The 21,098-nt window shown below is 32.6% G+C and overlaps 1 protein-coding gene across 1 annotated transcript in view; it reads left to right on the forward strand.

The window, feature by feature from the left end:
- The window catches only part of ERBB4 (erb-b2 receptor tyrosine kinase 4), a 665,849-nt gene that overhangs the window by 622,881 nt on the left and 21,870 nt on the right, over positions 1-21,098 (forward strand). Inside the window, exons 21-25 of the mRNA XM_069474179.1 lie at positions 332-487; positions 3,473-3,548; positions 7,143-7,289; positions 9,418-9,515; positions 10,918-11,088. Of these exons, the coding sequence (XP_069330280.1) occupies positions 332-487; positions 3,473-3,548; positions 7,143-7,289; positions 9,418-9,515; positions 10,918-11,088 (648 nt within the window). The remainder of the gene's footprint in view (positions 1-331; positions 488-3,472; positions 3,549-7,142; positions 7,290-9,417; positions 9,516-10,917; positions 11,089-21,098) is intronic.

Here is a 21,098-nt window from a genome sequence, read left to right on the forward strand (position 1 = left end):
TTAGCTTATCTACTAAGACATCTGCACACCTCTCTAATGAAAGTGTTTTCAATAGGATATTGAGTCTCTGGGAAAAAATGATCTAACATTTAGCTCATGTGCAGGTAATTCATTTTTCTTTATAGGACTTCACGGGGAAAAGGCCAAAACTGTTTGTGGTTTGCATCCCCCCTCTCCTCCAGGTTTTCTCTGATTTTGAAAATATTCCAGGATTCTGGCTTCACTTAAAAGAAATGAAACACTTTCAACAGAACTCTAAAAGATTCCTTTTTAGAAAAAGGAAAAACCTAGGCATTAACTGACTGTCATTGAGGAACTTGATGTTTTTCAGGGAATGATGTACCTAGAAGAAAGACGGCTTGTTCATCGGGATTTAGCAGCCCGTAATGTCCTAGTGAAATCTCCAAACCATGTGAAAATCACAGATTTTGGACTAGCGAGACTCTTGGAAGGAGATGAAAAAGAGTACAATGCCGATGGAGGAAAGGTGGGTATCTTTTTGAGAGCAATATTGCTTAAAAATACAGTATGATATCCTTTTATCTCCTTATATTTTATAGGAAGAAACCAATAAGACTTAGGTTTAAAAGATTATAACCCAAGTTTATAATCTATCATTTGCCTTTTCTCCTGCCCAGGGTAAAATAAATAAATATGCATGTATATATATATATATATATATATGTAGAAAGAGAGAGAGAGAGAGAGAGAGCGAGCATATATTACCAGCTTCCATTTCTCAAAAATAAGAAATGGAAATAGCTGGCTGGGCGCGGTGGCTCATGCCTGTAATCTTAGCACTCTGGGAGGCCGAGGCGAGTGGATCATTTGAGCTCAGGAGTTCGAGACCAGCCTGAGCAAGAGTGAGACCCTGTCTCTACTAAAAATAGAAAGAAATTATATGGACAGCTAAAAATATGTATAGAAAAAATTAGCCAGGCATGGTGGCGCATGCCTGTAGTCCCAGCTACACGGGAGGCTGAAGCAGGAGGATTGCTTGAGTCCAGGAGTTTGAGGTTGCTGTGAGCTAGGCTGATGCCATGGCACTCTAGCCCAGGCAGCAGAGTGAGACTCTGTCTCAAAAAAAAAAAAAGAAAGAAAGAAAGAAAGAAAGAAAGAAAGAAAGAGAAATGGAAGTTGCTAATGTAGCTAAAATAAGCTGGTGCATGTCTAGACCCAAGGAGTCTTCATGTTAGGTCCAGATGGGAAGGGGGTAGATCCTTTGGGATTTTAGAAATTAAACTTTAATACAGGGCCATAGAAATGGTCCCATTGATCCTAAGACCATAGGACTGACCATTACAGAGAGACACAACTTCTCTCTCATAGACTAGAAGAGAAAAGCTTCACTACTACCAAGAACACTAATTCATTGAAAGGTTTACCACCCTGAACACAGTCTCTGTGTCATCTACCTTCTCTGACTCTCCAGCCTCAGCTCCTGCCTGACAACTGAGTTTCTGCCTCTCTCATCTACCATATGGTCTTAGCCCATGCCTTAGTTCCAGGCTTTGTGTTTCCTCATTAACCCACTGTTTAGCTTGCCTTTCTTGGCTAGCCAATTAGTATAGTCTTCAAATGGAATTCCCTCTTGCTTGAACTGGGGAAACCTAGGACAAGCAGGCAAAATGAAATTAGCAAATGCAATCTTTTTTTTTCCTTTTCTTTGTTTCTTTTTTTTTTTCTTTTCTTTTTTTGAGAGAAAGGGTCTTTCTCTGTCACCCAGGCTGTAGTGCTGTGGCATAGTCAATCATAGCTCACTGTGACCTGGAACTCCCGGGCTCAAGCGATCCTGCATGCACCACTGCACCTGCCCAGCTAATTTATTTACATTTTTTATAAAGACAGGTTCTCACTATGTTGCCTAAGCTGGTCCCAAACTCCTGGCCTCAAGCCATCATTCTTCTTCGGCCTCCAAAAGTGCTGAGCTTCTAGGTGTGAGCCCTGGGGCCCTACCAGCAAGTGCAATCTTAACCTAGGGTGACTTATAAGCTTACACTAACCAAAAAAAGTTATTCACATGTCATATGTTTATTATGGGCCTTATTATCATGGCTCATCCAAATACATATTATAAATATTTTGCAATGATAGGCTTCTAATGCCTAACATTGATTTTTATCTTAAACTGTTTTATAACTACCTACAGTCAATGTTATCACAAAGCAAAATAACACAAAACTTAAAAAAGGAATTATCAGTTTTAAGGAATTATCTGGCTTTTCCTTGATTTTTTTAGCCTATTTTGCCTGTTTACTATCAAATTGCTGTAGTTTGAGACCATGGCTTTGAAATTTGCTGTTAAGACTGCACAGAAGTTGAAGTCTATAAATCACATGACTTCACTTGTCTTGAGTACATAAGACTTGAGACATAAGATTTGTCTAAAGCAAGATTCATTATAGCTTTAAATGCCTGGTAACCATTAAGTCTTTATCAAGCCACCTGTGATTTAAACTTACTTCTTTAACACAATGTCCGTAGTCCATAAAGTCTGCTAACTCCTTGCCCATAGGGAAATTACTTTCAATGTGTCTTCTGTTCCCTTTCACTGAATACCATGATTCTGTCATAGAGTTACCTTGGTGTCACCTTGGTGAGCAGCCAACCTCGTGATTTCAAAGGCCTATTTAGTTTTAAACTTTCAACTGCAAGGTAGAAGTGTTTATCTTTATTCCTTAGAATCTAATTATATTCCCAGCTATATAATGCTGCCCTTCATAGTTGAAACTCATTCTGCTGACCCATCAGCAGGGTATGTGGGTTGAGTTGTTTTTCTTGTAGTGATGGTAGATTTTTGCTGATCCTCTCACATTCTTTTAAATAGTTGCTCTTTTGAAAATGGCACATTTTCAATACTGGCTAAGCAAGATGACAGAGATCATTTATAGATGGAAAACAAAGCAAAGCTAACTTTGGAATTCGTGATTTGGGGCATTATAGTGACCAAAGTATATGAGACGAGAAGACAGGAGGCACATGTAAAAAGAATCCATTGTGCCGGTGGCCCAAAATGTGTCTGAGGGTAAAAAGGAATGACTGAAAATATAAGGCATCTCATTTTTTTGAGAAAAAAATATAATATAAGCTCATGTTAAGAAGCATGTGTGTTAGATGTTTAGATGTGATATCATGAGTCAAAACATTAACTAGTAACTTAGTGAACATTAATTAAGAACTATAGGAAGTTGTCCCTATTTTATTATTTCACTTTTCACTGTTAATAAGCCTTTTTAAAAAATAAGCATAATGTATCTTTAGGTTAATTCATTTACAAATTTTATAAATTTCAATTTATTTGTTGCTTTTGTTGAAAAATAGCCAATATATAATATATGTAGTTATATTTATATCTATATACACACAATCAAAAAATGTAATTAAAGCTAGTTCAGAGACTCACATTTAGGAAATAAGTATAGAAAAGACTTTTTATGTAATTATAAAACTTTCACTTCTCATTTCTCTATAGATGCCAATTAAATGGATGGCTCTGGAGTGCATTCATTACAGGAAATTCACCCATCAGAGTGACGTTTGGAGCTATGGTAAATTTTCCTTGTGAACTAAAGCTTTTAAAGCAAAAATAAATATGTTCAATTCATGTAAAATATCTTAACGCTAAATATTTTTATTGTGTTATAAATACCTATTTATAATCCTCATTTCCTAAAGGAATTAACTCTTTACACTCTCATTTAAAAAAATATTCTAAATAGCATTGTTATCTGCCTTTTTTGATTAGTATTTGGTTATTTCCTGGTTCTTTAAAATGTAATATATAATAGCTCTGCCAAGTTGTCTTTCATAAGCTTTGGTTTCATAGCAACTTGTCTGATAATTTTGACAGAAAAAACCCAATGAATTTTAGTTTAGAAACAATTTTATAGAATTTCATGGCCATAATTTTCAATAACTCTTTGAAAATATAACTCTGAATTCAATGAATGTCAAAACAAAAACAAAAGCAACTTTTTGTTTTTGTTTTTGCTTATGAGAATTTATGTTCTATAGTAGAAAATAGAGATTATTGTCATAACAAAGAATAATTACTGAAAGCAGTAGGTGAGAGTAATGAACATGAGGGGAGAGGTAAGAGAGAAGACTTAATTGCAACGCTGATTTTAATTTACAAACAACTTTTGGTGTAACAGAAATGTTAGAGAATGAAGAATATGAACTGGAAAAGAGTGGTATTTATAATTAGAATATTTATTCAATTGTGTTTAACTCAGTTGTTATGGTGAGCTATTTAGCATCTGTCTGACTACTTACAACTTCAGTCCGGGATTAGCAAGAAGGAGTCAACACCTTATCTCAGTTTAAATGTACCACATAAAACTAGCATTTCTTACAAATAAGAAAGCATAATGTTTATTTAAATAAAAAGGGTAGTGGTAGGATTGAAAAGTATGGTATAATTTATTTTACTCAAATTTAAGCTTAGTCTTATCTATTATTCATTTTTAGAAAATAAGATTTAAGCCATTCAATCAATAAAGAATTTATACCTGTTATCTGGGAAAGAATTAATTATCTTTTAAAAATTATTTAAGACATGTCAGTAAAGAGGTTTTATTCCCCCACATGTGTATGCTGTAGGTCGTGTTAAAATTTCCATGAAGTTCTCACATATTTTACTCAGAAATAGAAAATATTGTATGTTTGGGGTACAGATTGTATGTTTGAAGTCCAGGGGAAATGCTCAGCAAAACTCAGTTATTAAATTACTGTAGAGAATATATAGAAAAAGAAACCTATCATGTGAATTATATGATAGATTTATATAATATATTATCTGATATAGATTAGCAGGTAGATTAGCATTTATATGTTATATGATATAGATTTGCATATATTATATGATATAGATATATTTATATATTATCTATTATAACAGATTTATATACTTTATCATATATATTGTATAGTACATTATATTTGTTTTTTTCTTTTACTTTTCTTGTCCTTTTTTTCCTACTTATGTTTCCCTGAATTAAATGTGGCACTTTACTGCAGGCAAATTTTAAATTACCTCAAAATATGTGTGTGTGTATATATTAAATATATATGTTCTATATATAACGTTGGCAGAACAGTCATATTTTTAATAGTAAAGTTTGTCTTTTGGGGAAAATCTTGTTACTCAGGCTATAATATTTTTCTTCATGTTGAGTTGCGAAATCCCTGGAGCCATTCAGTAAAAATAAATAGACAGACAGTGCTCTGTTTGGAAACATAGCCCAGGTCATCAACCCACGTTCATAGGCTTTTTAAGATTTTTATGAAATATCATAGTTGATCGTAAAAGGCATAAAAAGCAGAGAAAGCTACATAATCTTGTTTATAGTATACCTTTATGAAAAATTATGGTGCATTTTTATTTTTATAAAAATAAATAAGCATTGTGTATGATATATAGCTTCAGATGATGGAATTGCAATGTAAGTTTTGAGAATGTTTTTGATTTGTTCTGAGATTGTCCTTTTACACCCTTGTTAACCCAATTGTGCCATCTCCCCAGCAAAGATCTAATTGGGTTTATTCAGAGAAGTGGAGGTTTTGATGTTTTGGCTTTTGTTCTTGTATTTATAAGCTTCTGTTTATTATATTCTCTATTATTTCCATTTGTCACTGCTTGGTTACCTTCCCTATATTAGAAGTTCTGATAAACATGTGAGAGTATCTACTCCATCTTTTATAACTGCTTACTTAATAAAGAGTTCTCATTAAGTGTACATTTTATAAATATGACTAACTAGAAATAAACATCCATGTAACTTATTTCAGCCTGCCTCATGGACACTAAGTTCTAATCATTGGTTCTATGGAGCTAATCCTTCATGGGAAAAATTAAGAATTTAATAAAGATCAATAAATTAAATTATGTCACTAGATACATGTTTACATTATACTAAAATCATATGATATAAATATTAACAAAAAGGTAATTCTTGATTTTATTATGAAGGATAATTTGAAGTTTACCTATACTTTTATATGTTAAGCTCTGTATTTTTGTTATTAGGCAATGATAACTGCTATAAACTAAAAAAGACTTCAGTCTTAATAATTCATTACAGATGGCAGTGGAAAAGAAAACATTGCCCTAATTAATGGATTTTATATTAAAAGATGCCTATATAGGTAGATCATTCAAACTTCATTTTGTAATATTGTGCCCAGCTAGCCATTTCTGAACTTATAAATCTTTATCCTTAAGAAAAATATAATTTTTAATTATATACTTATATCATAAAGAAGATATGTTTAGTATATGTATTATTGCTTAAATCAGAATCACTATGATCAAAACTGGCTGTCTGCATACTAACATTTAGGATATTTGCTTTCTCAGAGAAAATTAATGTTCTAGTGATTCAAGAAAGTCATTTACTATGTAAGGAATAAACTATTCTTCATTTCCTTCAATTTTGTGGACGCCCACTTCTCATGTATTATATCTTACATACGGATAGTTCCTCACTCAGACTCTCATATGCACTAAAGGAATTAATCTGTTTTATTCTACCTGTTTCCTTTGTGTTAGTTAAAAAGAGAGCCACAATTCTTTACCACAACATAAGGTAATTAGTCTGGAATCTTAGGGCTTTTATGGTAAAGATGCTAATCTCAGAATTATTCAATATCAGATTTTACCTGCAATTATATTTATTGGTACTGAATACACACACATGCACACACACACACACACACACACATATATATAGTAAATACATTGTTTTGTGGGTTGTACTGTGGTGTAATGAAATGTAACTTGGATCTGAAAACATTAGCATTACTTATAAGTAATACTTATAAGTACGCTTATACTTACTTGTAAGTAAGTGTTACTTATAAGTAATGCTAAATATAAACAGGGAACAGATATATATGCTGATGTCTGCTCTTCACTTTCTCTACTACTCAATAAAAATTCCAAGACAATAATAAGAAAATTGAATTCTCCACAAAGATTTTGGCATTGGGGTTTTCATAATGAATATAGGTATCCGAAGAGCCTTTTTAAAAACGCTCCTTTGACTGGCCATTAGGGAGCATTCTTTTGCCACTGGTATATTGCTGGTTTGTTCAAAGTATGCTGTTAATATGCTTATGTAAGAATTTGATTTCCAATTTAGGAGTCACTATATGGGAACTGATGACCTTTGGAGGAAAACCCTATGATGGAATTCCAACACGAGAAATCCCTGATTTATTAGAGAAAGGAGAACGTTTGCCTCAGCCTCCCATCTGCACTATTGATGTTTACATGGTCATGGTCAAATGTAAGATTGCAAAATAATTTTATCATCTCCATCATCATTCTTAGTAAAGGAATAGTACAGATTACCTGCATAATGTTTCTTCAGATTGAAAAATGTAACAGGACAAAAATAATTACATGAAAGGAACATATAAACCCCTGTTTGTTGTGATTATTATTAATATCAAGTAATACCATTTTTCCATGCTATGAAGTCAAAATTAAGACTCTTACTTTTCTTATTCTTGTCATTTCCGTGACTGTCAAATTGCCTGTCATAAAGAGATATAATTGGTCCCAATAATGTTAGTGATAACATTTATGTTGGTAATGATGTTAGTAATCTTTGTGGGGAAATATCAGACTAAATAAATGATCTAAACATAAGGGGAAAAAGCTTGATAATAATAGTTTCAAAAATTAATTAAATGGAAATAGGTTTATCAGTTTTAGTCAAGAGGAAATTAGGGCAGAGTGGGAAGTGAGAAGAAATGAATCTACATTGAACTAAAAAGATTATGAATGTTTACTTTTCTTCACTTTGATCATTTGTTTACATCAAACTCTTACTTTTCTTTCCCTTTCCTATGCCCTAGACACATATGTATTATAAATGTGTCCTGCAAGCCTAGGCCCTTAATTTAAATAGAATTAGGGAAGTCTCTGGAGTTTCTGACTTAATTTAAGTGAGATTAACATGCAGCAATCTCTCTTGTATAATCTAAGGCTTTCCCCTTTTGATTTACACAGGGTTAGCAAAGAAACAAACTGGTGAAGGTGAATAAGCATCTTATTAATAAGAGACTTTGGACCCAGGTCTACTCAGATTTATATTCATGACATGTGTGATACATTCTGACAGTGAGGGAAGAAATAAAAAATGTTCTGAGCAGTTCAGGTCAGCATGCCCTTTTCTCTAAGCATAGTTCTATTTACTCAATATTTAGTTGCCGAGAAACCGATACCTCAACTGTGAAGTTAACCTTTTTTTGGCTCCAGTAGTTCCAGAAATACCTATTTTCTCATTAGCATCTTGACTTTAACAAGCATTTTTTTCAAATGAATGGATATAGAATAGAGAGTGTTTGAGCTTTGTTTGGAGACAAGAAAAGCAGGTGACATTAATGATGCATAAAATGAAACCCAAAAGAATTCCCAAGACAAAGATAAAAATTGAACACTCAGAAAAAGGAGAAACAAGCTTTATAGCTTTATTCTATCAACTATTGTTTGGTAGATATCTATGGAAGAAAGTTTAAAAACATGCATGCATGTATATAATTTGATCTCATAACCAGCATAGGAGATGATTTAGATACTCTGATGAAATGATGTCAAACTAGGAAAACATTTTGCCTAATAGAAAGTTTTGCCTTTTGAGGGGAGGGGTTAATACCTAAGAGGATCATTTGGTGAGAAAATCAAGAAAAGCTTGGTACTTTTATTCTTCTCATCTCATCAGCTAAACAGAGCCTAGAGAGATGAGATCTACTTTATCTAGACTCCTAGAAAAATAATAACATATACCTTGAAAATTGCTGATAGTATTTATACCCTAGAAAAGCCAGTACTAAGATAAGGTAATAGCAATTGCTGAAGAAGCATTAGCAATCACTTTGCATTCGTTTTTTTTTCTTTTCCCAACCAGGAAAAATGTAGCATGAGAAAGTTCTTTTAAATTCCCATTTCCCCTTTGTGCCAGTGTACAACATTGTAACCAAAACTTTTGTCTCATGCCACTCCTGATACAACATGATAAATTATATTCCAATCACCTCATCTATAACGATCAAAGTTTTAAAAAATTATCTCTGCATCAAAAAAAAAAAGATCTGAGATTTTATAAATTTCCATAGTTAGCCTGGGTTCTATTTTCTAGGAAGAAAAATAAATTTTAAAAAAAGATCAATGAAATAAAAAATGTATTTGTTATTTTATAGTATATAACATTTAGTTATGAATATCAACAAACAGGTTGACAGAGTCTTACCCATTGGATTGTTTCTTTGACTAGCTTTCTTTATTTTTCAGCTCATTATGATTAAAATAGTATTTTTCAAACTTCAGCACATATTTTCACAAAATTTAAATCTCCCTTCTTTTTTCTAATTATAGATATACTGATGTCTTTACTGTGTGTAAATTTCCAGGTTGGATGATTGATGCTGACAGTAGACCTAAATTTAAGGAACTGGCTGCTGAATTTTCAAGGATGGCTCGAGATCCTCAAAGATACCTAGTTATTCAGGTTCGTACATTTGACTTACACTTTTAGGACTTTCCCAATGGCAAACTCATTACAAAATGTGAATAATATCAGGACTTTGGATCTATGGAAATTGCCACTAACATATTGATTAATTAAGCAGATTATCATGTAAAACAACTTATGGAAAAGAGCTTTTTACTTCATGTCAGAACTACCTCTAAGAACCTTCTCTTCGTATTCAAGTGACTCTGCTGTTGAACAGCCAGATAATTATGATTATCTATACACATAAAAAGGTCTTTATCCTCAGACGAGCCTTCTAGCACTCTGCTTTTTATTAACATTATGTGTAAGTCATATTCATTATGATAATCTTTCCTTTTCAGAATAAAAGGAAGATGGATTTTTATTTTAATTTGTCCCTGCTTGAAGACAATGAATCAAAAGTTTCAGTATATTAACATTTAATTTTCCAGAAAAGAATTTAAAACATGTTTTGTTTTATTTGGGGAGATATGCAATATCCAAGCAATAACTCAATTCAAATGAATTGATGCACATATGAATCAAATAACAGTCCAAAGAATATTTTATATTTAATACTAAAAATATGAACTGGATAATTTAAAAATTATAACACATTTCCCTATGACTATTTTCACCTAAACCTTAAACAAATGGACATTGGATTATACTGAATTATATTTTCCAGTAAAACAAAATAGCCTTTTTCCTCGTACCAATAGTCTGACATGAAGATAAAAGCCAGGTTGTAGAAGATAATTATTTCTAGCTATTTTTCCCCCAAATTAAATTTCATGAACTGAATTCTTTTTTTACAAAAAAATCACATAACTTTGAAAATATAAAAAAAAAAAATAAGAAATAAAGCAAAAAAGATTGTAACAAGGTATTAGTTTCTCTCCCACACCCATTTATTCTATTTGCCACTCGGGCTGTGATTTTGAATGCCACCACTTTGACGATGTAGCTGTTTTGCTATAGAACAAATTGTGGAGCCTATGTGTCCTGATAATTCTACAGCATCAAACCAACCAAATAAAATAAAGATTGACAAATATATTTCCTTTCATTATTTATATCTTAAAGTCACAACCCACAAACTATCTTGGCAATGAACCGTTATTCTCAGGACTGTATTGAGTTTTGCCTCCCTAAAAACATCCTTAGCATTCTGCTTTATTCCTCCCTAATGGCATTTATCACCTTCTTCTTGTATTACGTTTATTTATCTTACCCTGTCATATATAAGCACATTATAGGCTTCTTTATGGCTAGTGGTTGTGCTAAAGAGTTTTTTTTTAAATGTGTGCATGAATTTTTCAACCATTTGTTATATTACCTAAATTTGTTGCAGAGGCTACGTATTTAGGATGAAGGGAAGAATCATTTTTTGTATGTCTGTTGGACAATCTTTCAGGGTGATGATCGTATGAAGCTTCCCAGTCCAAACGACAGCAAGTTCTTTCAGAACCTCTTGGATGAAGAGGATTTAGAAGATATGATGGATGCTGAGGAATACCTGGTCCCTCAGGCTTTCAATATCCCACCTCCCATCTACACCTCCAGAGCAAGAATTGACTCAAATAGGGTAAGAAGGAATTATATACAATTATTTCTAAGAAATAAAACGAAAGAGATTTATAAAGAGATGATAAGCACTAAAATTTCAAAATAATTATATAGCTCAAATCAGTGTGATGCCCACATGAAAAATACACCATACTCAAAAATATGTGCCAAGATTGTCATATATAGTTAATTCTGAAAGACAAACATGGACAATACAATATGTACTCTGCATTGCCTTCAAGATTTCAAACAAATCTTAATTTTTAGAAACCAATTCAAATAAAACTGTATATGTGTATAAATCAATGAACATTCTTACCAAGTAGGCTTTCTACTTTTCTTTCTTAAAAAGATGCTATGACTTATTAGTCAAGAGGTAATACAACTACAACTTTCTTTTACTCATTTAAGAAACATTAAATATTTTCTGTCAAGTGGAAGTAGAAACACAGAAAACTGTGCAATCCTTTGAACTAAATCAATCATATTGAGAGGGCTGATGAATCGTTTCTAAAATGTACTTTTAAGTTTTGAAAGAAGCTTCTGAAAAGAATTTACATTTTATTTTCAATATTAAACCCACTCTAGGATGCCATTCCTTCTCTGAAAGCTGCCAAATCCATGTACTTTTTATTTTTTTAAAATCCATTCATCATTCAACATGTATCACATACCTCTGTATGTGAAGCATTAGTGTACATTTGAGATCCAAGGATTTTTGACCTAACCCCTGCCTTCAAAAGTGTCTACCTTTAATAAAAGAGTCACACAGATATAACAATAAGTAATTAAGTAATACTCACCTAATGTTTACAGTTCAACACATACATGTTAACCCTCTTAATCTTTACAAGAACCTGATGAGGTTCTGTTGTTATTATCATTCCTTTCTTACAAATGAGGAACCTTGCCACAGAGAAGTCAGGTGATTTGACTGGTATCACACAGCTAGCCGGGGGAAGAGCAGAATTCTAACGTAAGCTCTCTGTCTCTGCTAAGCTATGCTCTTGCTTCGAAGTTATTGTAATATGTTATTTTCATGATGTGATTATTTTTTTGGCATCAACCTGTCTGAGACTTGTCTTGTTTGGAAAATTCTCCAGATGATTTTGTTATAAAATGCATCCCTCATCCTACCCTATACCTTTTTGCCATCTACCTCCATTTAGAACGTCTGATATACAAAGAAACAGAGATGGAGGCCTCAATTAATTTTTCTTTTCTATGAAAAATATGTCATTACATATTGAAACTGAAAATTGAATCATATGCCTAATGGGGAGGAGATAACTAAAGGTTTTAAAGATTAAATTAACTGACAGGCAATGAATATCAGTCTTTTGTTCATGGGAGGGAGAAAAGCCTTTAAGGTGTGTAAAGGAGGCTCTTTGTTTTCTCCTCTGTATATTTTACAAAATAATCAAATTATACCCTTGTATTTATCATTTTAAATGACAAATTCATTACTTTTGATTATAACAGTGATTTTTTTTTAAAGTGTTTCTTCCTTAACTTGAAATGCCATGAAGGCCAAGAGCTTGAATCTTTTTTTTTAATAAGAATTCTTAAATTCCAACTTTTTGTTCATTTTAATTTATAATGTTCAATGCAAGAAATTCTTTTTTTTTTTTTTAATTTGTTTTAATAGGTTTAGGGGTACAAGTTGAATTCTATTACATGTATATATTGTACAGTGGTAGAGTCTGGGCTTTTGGTGTACCCACCACCTGAGTACTGGCCATTGCACCCCATAAGTAATTCTTTATCCCTCAACTCTCCCACCCTTCCCCCTTTTGAGTCTCCAATGTCCATTATACCACTCTGTATGGCCTTGTATAGCCATAGTTTAGCTCCTACCGATAAGTGAGAACACTCAGCATTTATTTTTCTGTTCCTTAGTTCACTTAGGCTAATGGGCTCCAGTTTCATTCAAGTTCTTGCAAAAGCCATTATTGCATTCTTTCTTCTTTGCTGAGTAGTATTTCATGGTATACACACACACACACACACACACACACACACGCACATTTTCTTAATCCACTCATCAGTTGATGGGCTCTTAGGTTGATTCCACATCTTTGTAATTGTGAATTTTGCTGCAATAAAAGTATGAATACTTTCTGATATAATGATTTCTTTTCTTCTGGGTAGATACACAGTAGAGGGATTCAATGCAAGGAATTCTTAATATAAAGGTTTGAGCTAACTGAATGGAATAAGTGAGACAAAGTAGAAATTACATGAGGACTTATCTGTCCTCTAGTCATATTTTCTTACTCCATATTATTAAACAATTGTTATCTGTACACTTCTTTTTACTTTTTCAGTCCTTGGAAAAGAAATTGTGCTTAAATATCATTTTATTTGGGGGTACTAAAAAGCCTTATTAGTCATCAATATTGTTCCAACTTTTTTATATCTGCCCTTATGTAGTTTTTATGGTAATTTCTAATATATGCAAATGTTGTTTTCTCCCCCTTCTTTCGTATAAGGCTAAGTTATGTTACTTTAGACTCAGAAAATAAATTATAAATTATGTGCTAAGGGAATATCTTAAAGTGAATTTTGATCAAATCTCTCTTAAGCATATTTGATGGACTTTGAAACCAAATAATAATTCATTTTTAAAATATAGACACCACACCTCACTAGCTGAGAAACTTTAGGTAATGTGAATATCTCCAAGACTTTGTTTCCTTATTTTTGAAGTAAACACAGTAGTATCTACCTTATATGAGTGTAAGGTAATTAATTTTTAAAAATCCATAGACTGTCTGAAGTACCAGGCAAATAAATATTTATTACCTTTATTTTAGAATCAAATTTCATTTTTACTTTTTCTTTGTCAGTATCACATATCATAAATAATCACTCTGTCTTATAAGGTTTTCTACCTATTATCTATGAAAAGAGTGTTGATGCAATCACTACTGGGCAAGCAAATTATTTCTGCTGATGTGTTCTACTAGAAAATAAGTTATAAAAGTTACTTTTCTATAGTGTTTTTGATTATTTTAAATTCTGTATGTATTTTGATAAATTGTAGCTTTAAAGCAATGGCTCAATTCAAAATACAATCTTGATATTTGTCCAGAAAGTTGATGGATACAAATGCAAGTGATGCTAGACACTAGTTATCTAATTTATAGCTGATATTATTGGTAGACATACTTTTAATATTATTTCAAATATTTTTATCAAAATAATGTACCGAAAGCACTTACTCTGGTGTGATGTAAATAGGAGGGAGAACATAAGAAGCTATTTAACTTCTGTAAACAATTCTCTACATCTGCAAAATAAGGATTAAAAGAATTTCTTACAGAACATTGTAAAGATTAATTTTGTATATGTGAGCATGTAGCCCACTGATGGGCTATAGATGCTCTATAGTGTGGAAATAAATGAAGATTAGCCAAATGAGAAAAACAAAGGCTATTTATTCAGAGATTGCATAGTAAGGGAGTCAGACACCATCACTTGCATTTTGGCAGAGACTGAAAGGCAGGCAGAGGAGTGGGAAAGCTTTATAGGGAAAAAAAATCTTCATGTATGTGCTGATTGGAGGCTGTCAGCTTGGTGAAGCTGTAGACAGGCTAACTAGAAGTGATGGTTAGGGGGTGCATATTTGGCTTTCTCCAGTTGGTCCAAAGTTGGAAAAACGCACAAAAATTAGCTGTCAATTGTTAATCAAGCTCTGGTCATTTGGGCCCAATTGTTATAGACATCACTGTTTAGCTTCTTAGATTGTTACTGGAGATAGCAATCTGACTTCCTGCAAATCTGATTTACAGAAGACTAGCTTTGTGGGCTGTTTATTGTAGATAAGGGGGTTCATTTTCTGGGCAGGTTGCTGTAGGTTGTGGGTCAGAGTTCTATTTTTACATATGATCTTGTCATTGTCCCTTTGTATATTTAGTCTATCAAGAGGTTTTAGTTTCCATTGCTGCCTTCCTCTCTCTAGATATATTTATTTAAACAAATACTGCCTAATATATTCAATTAAATGTTCAGTACAATTTTAAAATTCATATTTTTTTTTCTGATGATATGAATAAGTTTGGTCTTTTTCTTTTGAGTTACCTGGATTTATATTTGTTTCATATAATGAATTGCATGTTAAATAAGATAGAAATAAATAAAAATAGCTAATAAAATGGATATGGCTGAAGATGTTTTAGCTTTCATGATACTAGAAAATTTACTAATGTAAAAGCTTCCATGTATTTTTATAGAGGAAGATATGATTTTCATTGTGACAGGATCATTGTCATTTATGAGGAATAAAGATTAATTTTTCTACCTCTTTCAAAACATACCAGGTAACTCTCAAAAATCTGGGCCAATGAAATACAGAGGAATTGCAGTTCCTCCACACTGGTGAAGTGAATAACCCACAATAGATCTATCATAATTTAAAAACTCTTCTCTACTTTGTTTCTATTTGCCAAGAAGTAACTATATTAATATATTTGCATTTTTCTTCCTCTTTTTGCACTCTCCTTCTCAGGATAGATATATAGATAAGTTGAAAATGGACAAAATGTAAGCAGAAATGAAGGATAAAAAAATTAAAGGAGTTAGGTATCTAAAAATTTGATCAGTTTCTAAATCATTGAAAGTAAGCTGAATATTTCAACTGCTAAGAAAATGTGATTTTATATACTTTATTTTACAGCACTATTGCTTCGCCCTCAGATTAAATTTCATAACTTTAATATATATATATTTTTGTAAGGTTACCACATGACATTTTTATGAATTTAACCCCTCCTCCTCCAAAAGAAAAATAAGCAAACCTTTGGTCTCCCTTATAGGATTATAATATTGTGCTATATATGCTTCCTAATGATATATAAACTAGTTAAACTAGTAGAAATTCAAGCAAAATGATAATGCAGAAACAATGATGTCATTCTCAATAATGACATTTGAAAATGTGAGAGTGTCCATTGGGTTTGTCTTTATAATCCAATAAAACAAAATCATGATCTCTTATTTTATGAAATAATAAAAATAGTAGTAATATCAGCTAAAACTTCTTGAGTGCTTACTGTAACCCCAGTACTATGCTAAGTGCTTTAAATTAACTATCTTACTTTTATTTCACAAAGTCCTAGAAGGTAAGTACTAACGCTAGTCCCATTTTAAGAGTTAATAAGATTGACCATGGAGAATTTAGGTAACATACGAATGATAAGAAAAGCTAGAAATTGAGTCCAGATTTCAGTATTTCTCATTTCAAGTTACTATCAACCATCTTGCTGCTGATGGAAGCTAACACTTTTCATTCACTTAATGATAATGTGGATTTAAAAAACTAAATTACAATTCAGAAATATCAAATTCTGGAACCAACTTGATGACATTTTAGGCTCAGTTATGTTTTAAAATTACCTTATCACAACATGACTTTTAAAAATAATGATTATATTTCATGCATTTATACCATAATTTCTTCCAAGAAATATTTAATTGAAAAATGACCAAAAGCATTTTGAGTTACCTCTATACACAACTTTTTTTCTTATGTGATTGAACACAGAAGAGAAAACCCTATGGACATAAGTTAAGGAAGTATCTCATAGCTAAATGATGTAGTGGGAGAAATTTGTGATGATATAACAAGGTTACTCTGGTTGCAATTTACCAAGGATCAATACCAATTCCAACAAGGGCTGCTACTTGATGATAAATGATTGTAGTTTCAGGATATTGGTTTTACATTTTGTCCAAGATACCTGCAAGGTATCCTTGACATGATACTTGAGGAATTTTTGTTTCTTGGTATTTTGTTTCTTAATCTATTAAGCCAAAAGAAGGAGTTCATATTAATACACTCCGTATCACTAAGTTTGTTATTTGTTTTTAGAGACAGGCTCTTGCTCTGTTGCCCAGGCTGGAGTACAGTGGTGTGATCATAGCTCATTGCAGACTCAAACTCCTAGGCTCAAGAGATCCTCCTGCCTTGGCCTCCCAAGTGGCTGGGAGTGCATGCCACCACACCTGGCTAATTTTATTTTTTATCGAGACAGGGTCTCTCTTTGTTGCCCAGGCTGGTCTTGAATTCCTGGCTTCAAATGATCCTCCCACCTCAGCCTCCCAAAGGGCTGGGATTACAGGCATGAGCCATCATGCCTGGTCCTACCAGGTTTTTTGTTTTTTGTTTTTTGTTTTTGTCTCAAAATGTTCTTCATGTACGTAGGTATCTTTTAAATTGTTCAATTTATTATAATGAAAGAGTATGTGAATTAACATATTGAATATTTATTATAGATGAGGCACTGTGTTGAGCAATGAGGGTACAGAATTAGAAGACAGAGGTCCTACTTTTGAAGAGTTTATATTCTAGCTGAGATGATATTCTGAGAGATATATGCCAAGTATTACAGGAAAAAAACAAAGGAAATCAAATCAACTTAAGAGGTTATAGAAAGTCATTTTAGCTGTATCTTTGTGGATGATGAGGATCTAGTTTGGAATAGACATAGAGTTTTGACAGAACAGATGTGAAATGAGTCACAAGAAAGGCAAAGGAAAAAAAAAACCAAAACACTGAAAACCCCACCATGAACAAAGGTAAAGAGATACGTTCTGAAGTTACTTTTAAAATCCTACTTTTTGTAATATTTCTATATTGCATGTGCTTGAGAACTTTTGTTATCAGAGGAGTTGGGATAGGCTCTCTCCCAATTTGCCTAATTTTTTGTCAGTATTATGAAGCTTAAAACATGGTTTTGAAATGTCTCGCTCCTAATTAAATTATCCATTTCCAAACAAAATCCTTTCTTGGCCTTCCTGAAAAACAGCTCTCAAATTTCCTGTCTTCTGTTTCTCCTGCCATGACTCTAATTCAGGTCCTTACCACTTCACAGAAGTCACTACAATATATTCCTAACTGATATCCACTTTTTTTTTGCAAATGGGCTCACTTTCTAAATATAGTATTTATATTGTGCCAAGTGAAAGACAATATTAATGAATATTTCCAGTGCCTGATCATTTATTGGCACCAATTTCAGGTTTTTTTTTTTGTCCTAACCTATTTAGAGTATAGCTTTCTATTATTTTCATCAGTGGAATAAACTTGAATGATACATGTTTTATGAAGTCCCCCTTTATATGATATATAATTCTATTATCACTAACAGTTGAAGGATTTTGAACATTTATTTTAGAAAATGCCTTGGTCATTACAGTTGACCAGTTGCTGCAATTTATCTTCCACTACTCTCTATCTCACACACACAAAACTGCCCAGAGCTGCAAGCATTATCCCAACACTGATTTCTTTAAAAATATAGATCATGTTGGAGCTTTCTGTTTGTGTTTAGAGATATGGATGGATAGTTGATTTATTTTAACAAAGAGCTATCTCTTCTTAATGTATTATACATTTGTCTCTCGCTTTCAAATAGGAACCTAATGTCAAGTTACATTCATCCTTCCAAGTTTTTGAAAATTACAAGGATATCAAAAATGGTTGTGATGTCTCTGATTTTCCACTAGTTTGAGGAAGTCCCTCACCATCTCAAATAGTTAATTTATATATAGCAAAATATTGAGTGACCTTTTTGTGCAATTCCTTCTCTACCAGTGACTTTCTTAAAATCTGAATATATAATATTTTAGTTATGCTATTCTGCAAGATGCTTTTCTTTAACAAAGTATCTCTTTTTTTTTTTCTTTTTACCCATTGCTATTGTTTTTTTATTTCTTCTTGACTTTCTAAAAATCTTCATAGAATTTAGGTCATAACATCTTATTAAACATAATGATAAGCCTTCTATGTATGGTACCAGCTCTGCATTCTTCATTTAATCCTATCTTTAGGAATTTCAAACAAAATTAAACTAATCCTCAATTTCTTAAGTAATGAAGAGATAATTTTTAGACTTCTTCCTCAAATCGTATCTCCAAGTATTATCTTTTAATAGATTTGGACTTTGTATACTACCTCTTTGTTATAGTATAGTATGAATTCCTCTACATTCTTTATTCTTTATTTTTCTGGGAATCTGCTTTTTCTATTGGTAAATAATGGCCTGTATTCCCTTCAACATTTTCCCTTATAAAAAATGTCAATTGTTTCCCTTCCCTCTCCAATCTGTAAGCAAAGTCTAGTCCTCCGTGTGTGTAAAACTAATGCCTCCATCTGTAATACTGATGCATATAAATACATGTTTATACATATGATAGAGGTGAAATGTTTCCTACAGCATAATAAATCACAGTCATTTAACCCACTATCCCAGCTGAAACAGCAGCCAGATATTTAGAACTTCCCAAAGTTGGGGAAGGAGGAAAGGTTGGCAAAAGATATATTTAAAAAAAAAAAAAAAAAAACTTTAAAAAACAAATACTTTTTTCTTGTATGTAAAATTCCACACTCCCATTTATTTACACAGAGATACCAGGCTGTCCTTAGCATATTGACAGCATAATTTTCTTCCCTCTCATTTGCCACTTGCTTTTCCTTCCTTTTCCATAGCCTGTATGTCCTTGTCTGGACATTTGTTTCAACCATGTTCTCCCTGAATAGAACTATAACTAGGGTGGTTTGTCCTTGCCCCTAGTATATAGCTCAATTCTAAGTGTAGTAATTTGTGCCACTGATGTGCTATTGTAGTATAAAGTGTATGCATAAGTAACTATGTACTCGTGGTGTGTCGGAGCTGCAAGAGACCTTACAGACCTTCTAGTAAAAACCCTCTCATCCTACAGAAGTATAAACTGATACTGGAAAAGATAAAACTCATAGCCCAGTGTCCTTGTGCTTCTAAGGGAGAGGTGGGAAGCCATGCTCCAGTCTTTCAAGTCTAAGTCTAGTATTCAGTCCTCTATTGGTTCTGTCAGGTCAAAACCATGGAAATCTTGATTTTGACTTCAAGTCTAATGAGATTTAGGATCATTTGGTTTAAAAGGCTCTTAACGGGAGTGCAATGAGAAACCCAAGCCCCTGCTGCTGTTTTGTCTCCTCTGTGCCTCTGTGAGACTCCCTGTAATCAAGAGTTAATGGTGTCCATTCCCTAGACAGTGCACATCGCACTCATCATGTAGGTGTGCACCCATCCCGTGATGCATCCCCCCAGTCAGAACTTCAAGCACTGTCTAGGGAATGGACACAACTGAAGCTCAGACTCGGGGGGGTGGGGAGGCATGGGCAATATATATAGCCTGAACTTTTGTACCCCCATAATGAGCTGAAAAACAAAAAAATAAAATAAAATTAAAAAATAAATTAAAAAAAATAGATTAAAAAAAAATTAATGGTTCAGGAAGATCAAATAGAGTTGATAGAGCCAAAGTCAAAGCAAAAAAGCAAGGAGAACAATGTCTATATTGGGACTCAATAAGTATAATACATACTTGAAGATAAAAGGATCCTTATAAGTTTAACAAATGTTTCAAAATTTTTCAGCACACACCTGAATTTAGCTACCATTTATTGATTGCAAATTCATGTATTAGGCTCTGCTCTAGGCTTTTTACATTTATTAACTTCAACCTGCATTACAAGGATAAGTGAAAAGCACTACCATTCCCGTTTTACAAAAGCAGAAAAAAAAAAACAGAAAGAGACAAAGTCTTTTTGCTTCCAGCTCATCTGGTAAAAAGTGAGGTTTGATCCCACATCTGTCTGGCCTTTATTCTATGCTTTTAATTCCCACCCTTCATTGGGTAAAAGAAAAGGAAAGATCAATATATCATCTCTAATAAATAATAATTAAAATATAAATATAAGCCTAATAATTATTCAAATAAAGTTCATTAAAAGACTGATATAGATTTCTAGTTTCTTTAATTTGTTTTTTAAATATTTGGGACAATTTTTATGAAACCTTTTTTTTACTCTAACTTACAAAATAATATTTTGAAAAACACCCTTACCCCTTCACATCCTCAAAGTCTACTACAAGCAATGTAATAGAAAGTCAAAAAATAACTTTCATTCATAAAACTAAGTTATAGTTGAGCAGTGCTTTGAAGTTACAAAGCACTTTGGCATATTTGGCATTTTTTTTTGCA

This window comes from Eulemur rufifrons, chromosome 1 (assembly GCF_041146395.1).
Source record: "Eulemur rufifrons isolate Redbay chromosome 1, OSU_ERuf_1, whole genome shotgun sequence".
NCBI classification, from domain to species: domain Eukaryota; kingdom Metazoa; phylum Chordata; class Mammalia; order Primates; family Lemuridae; genus Eulemur; species Eulemur rufifrons.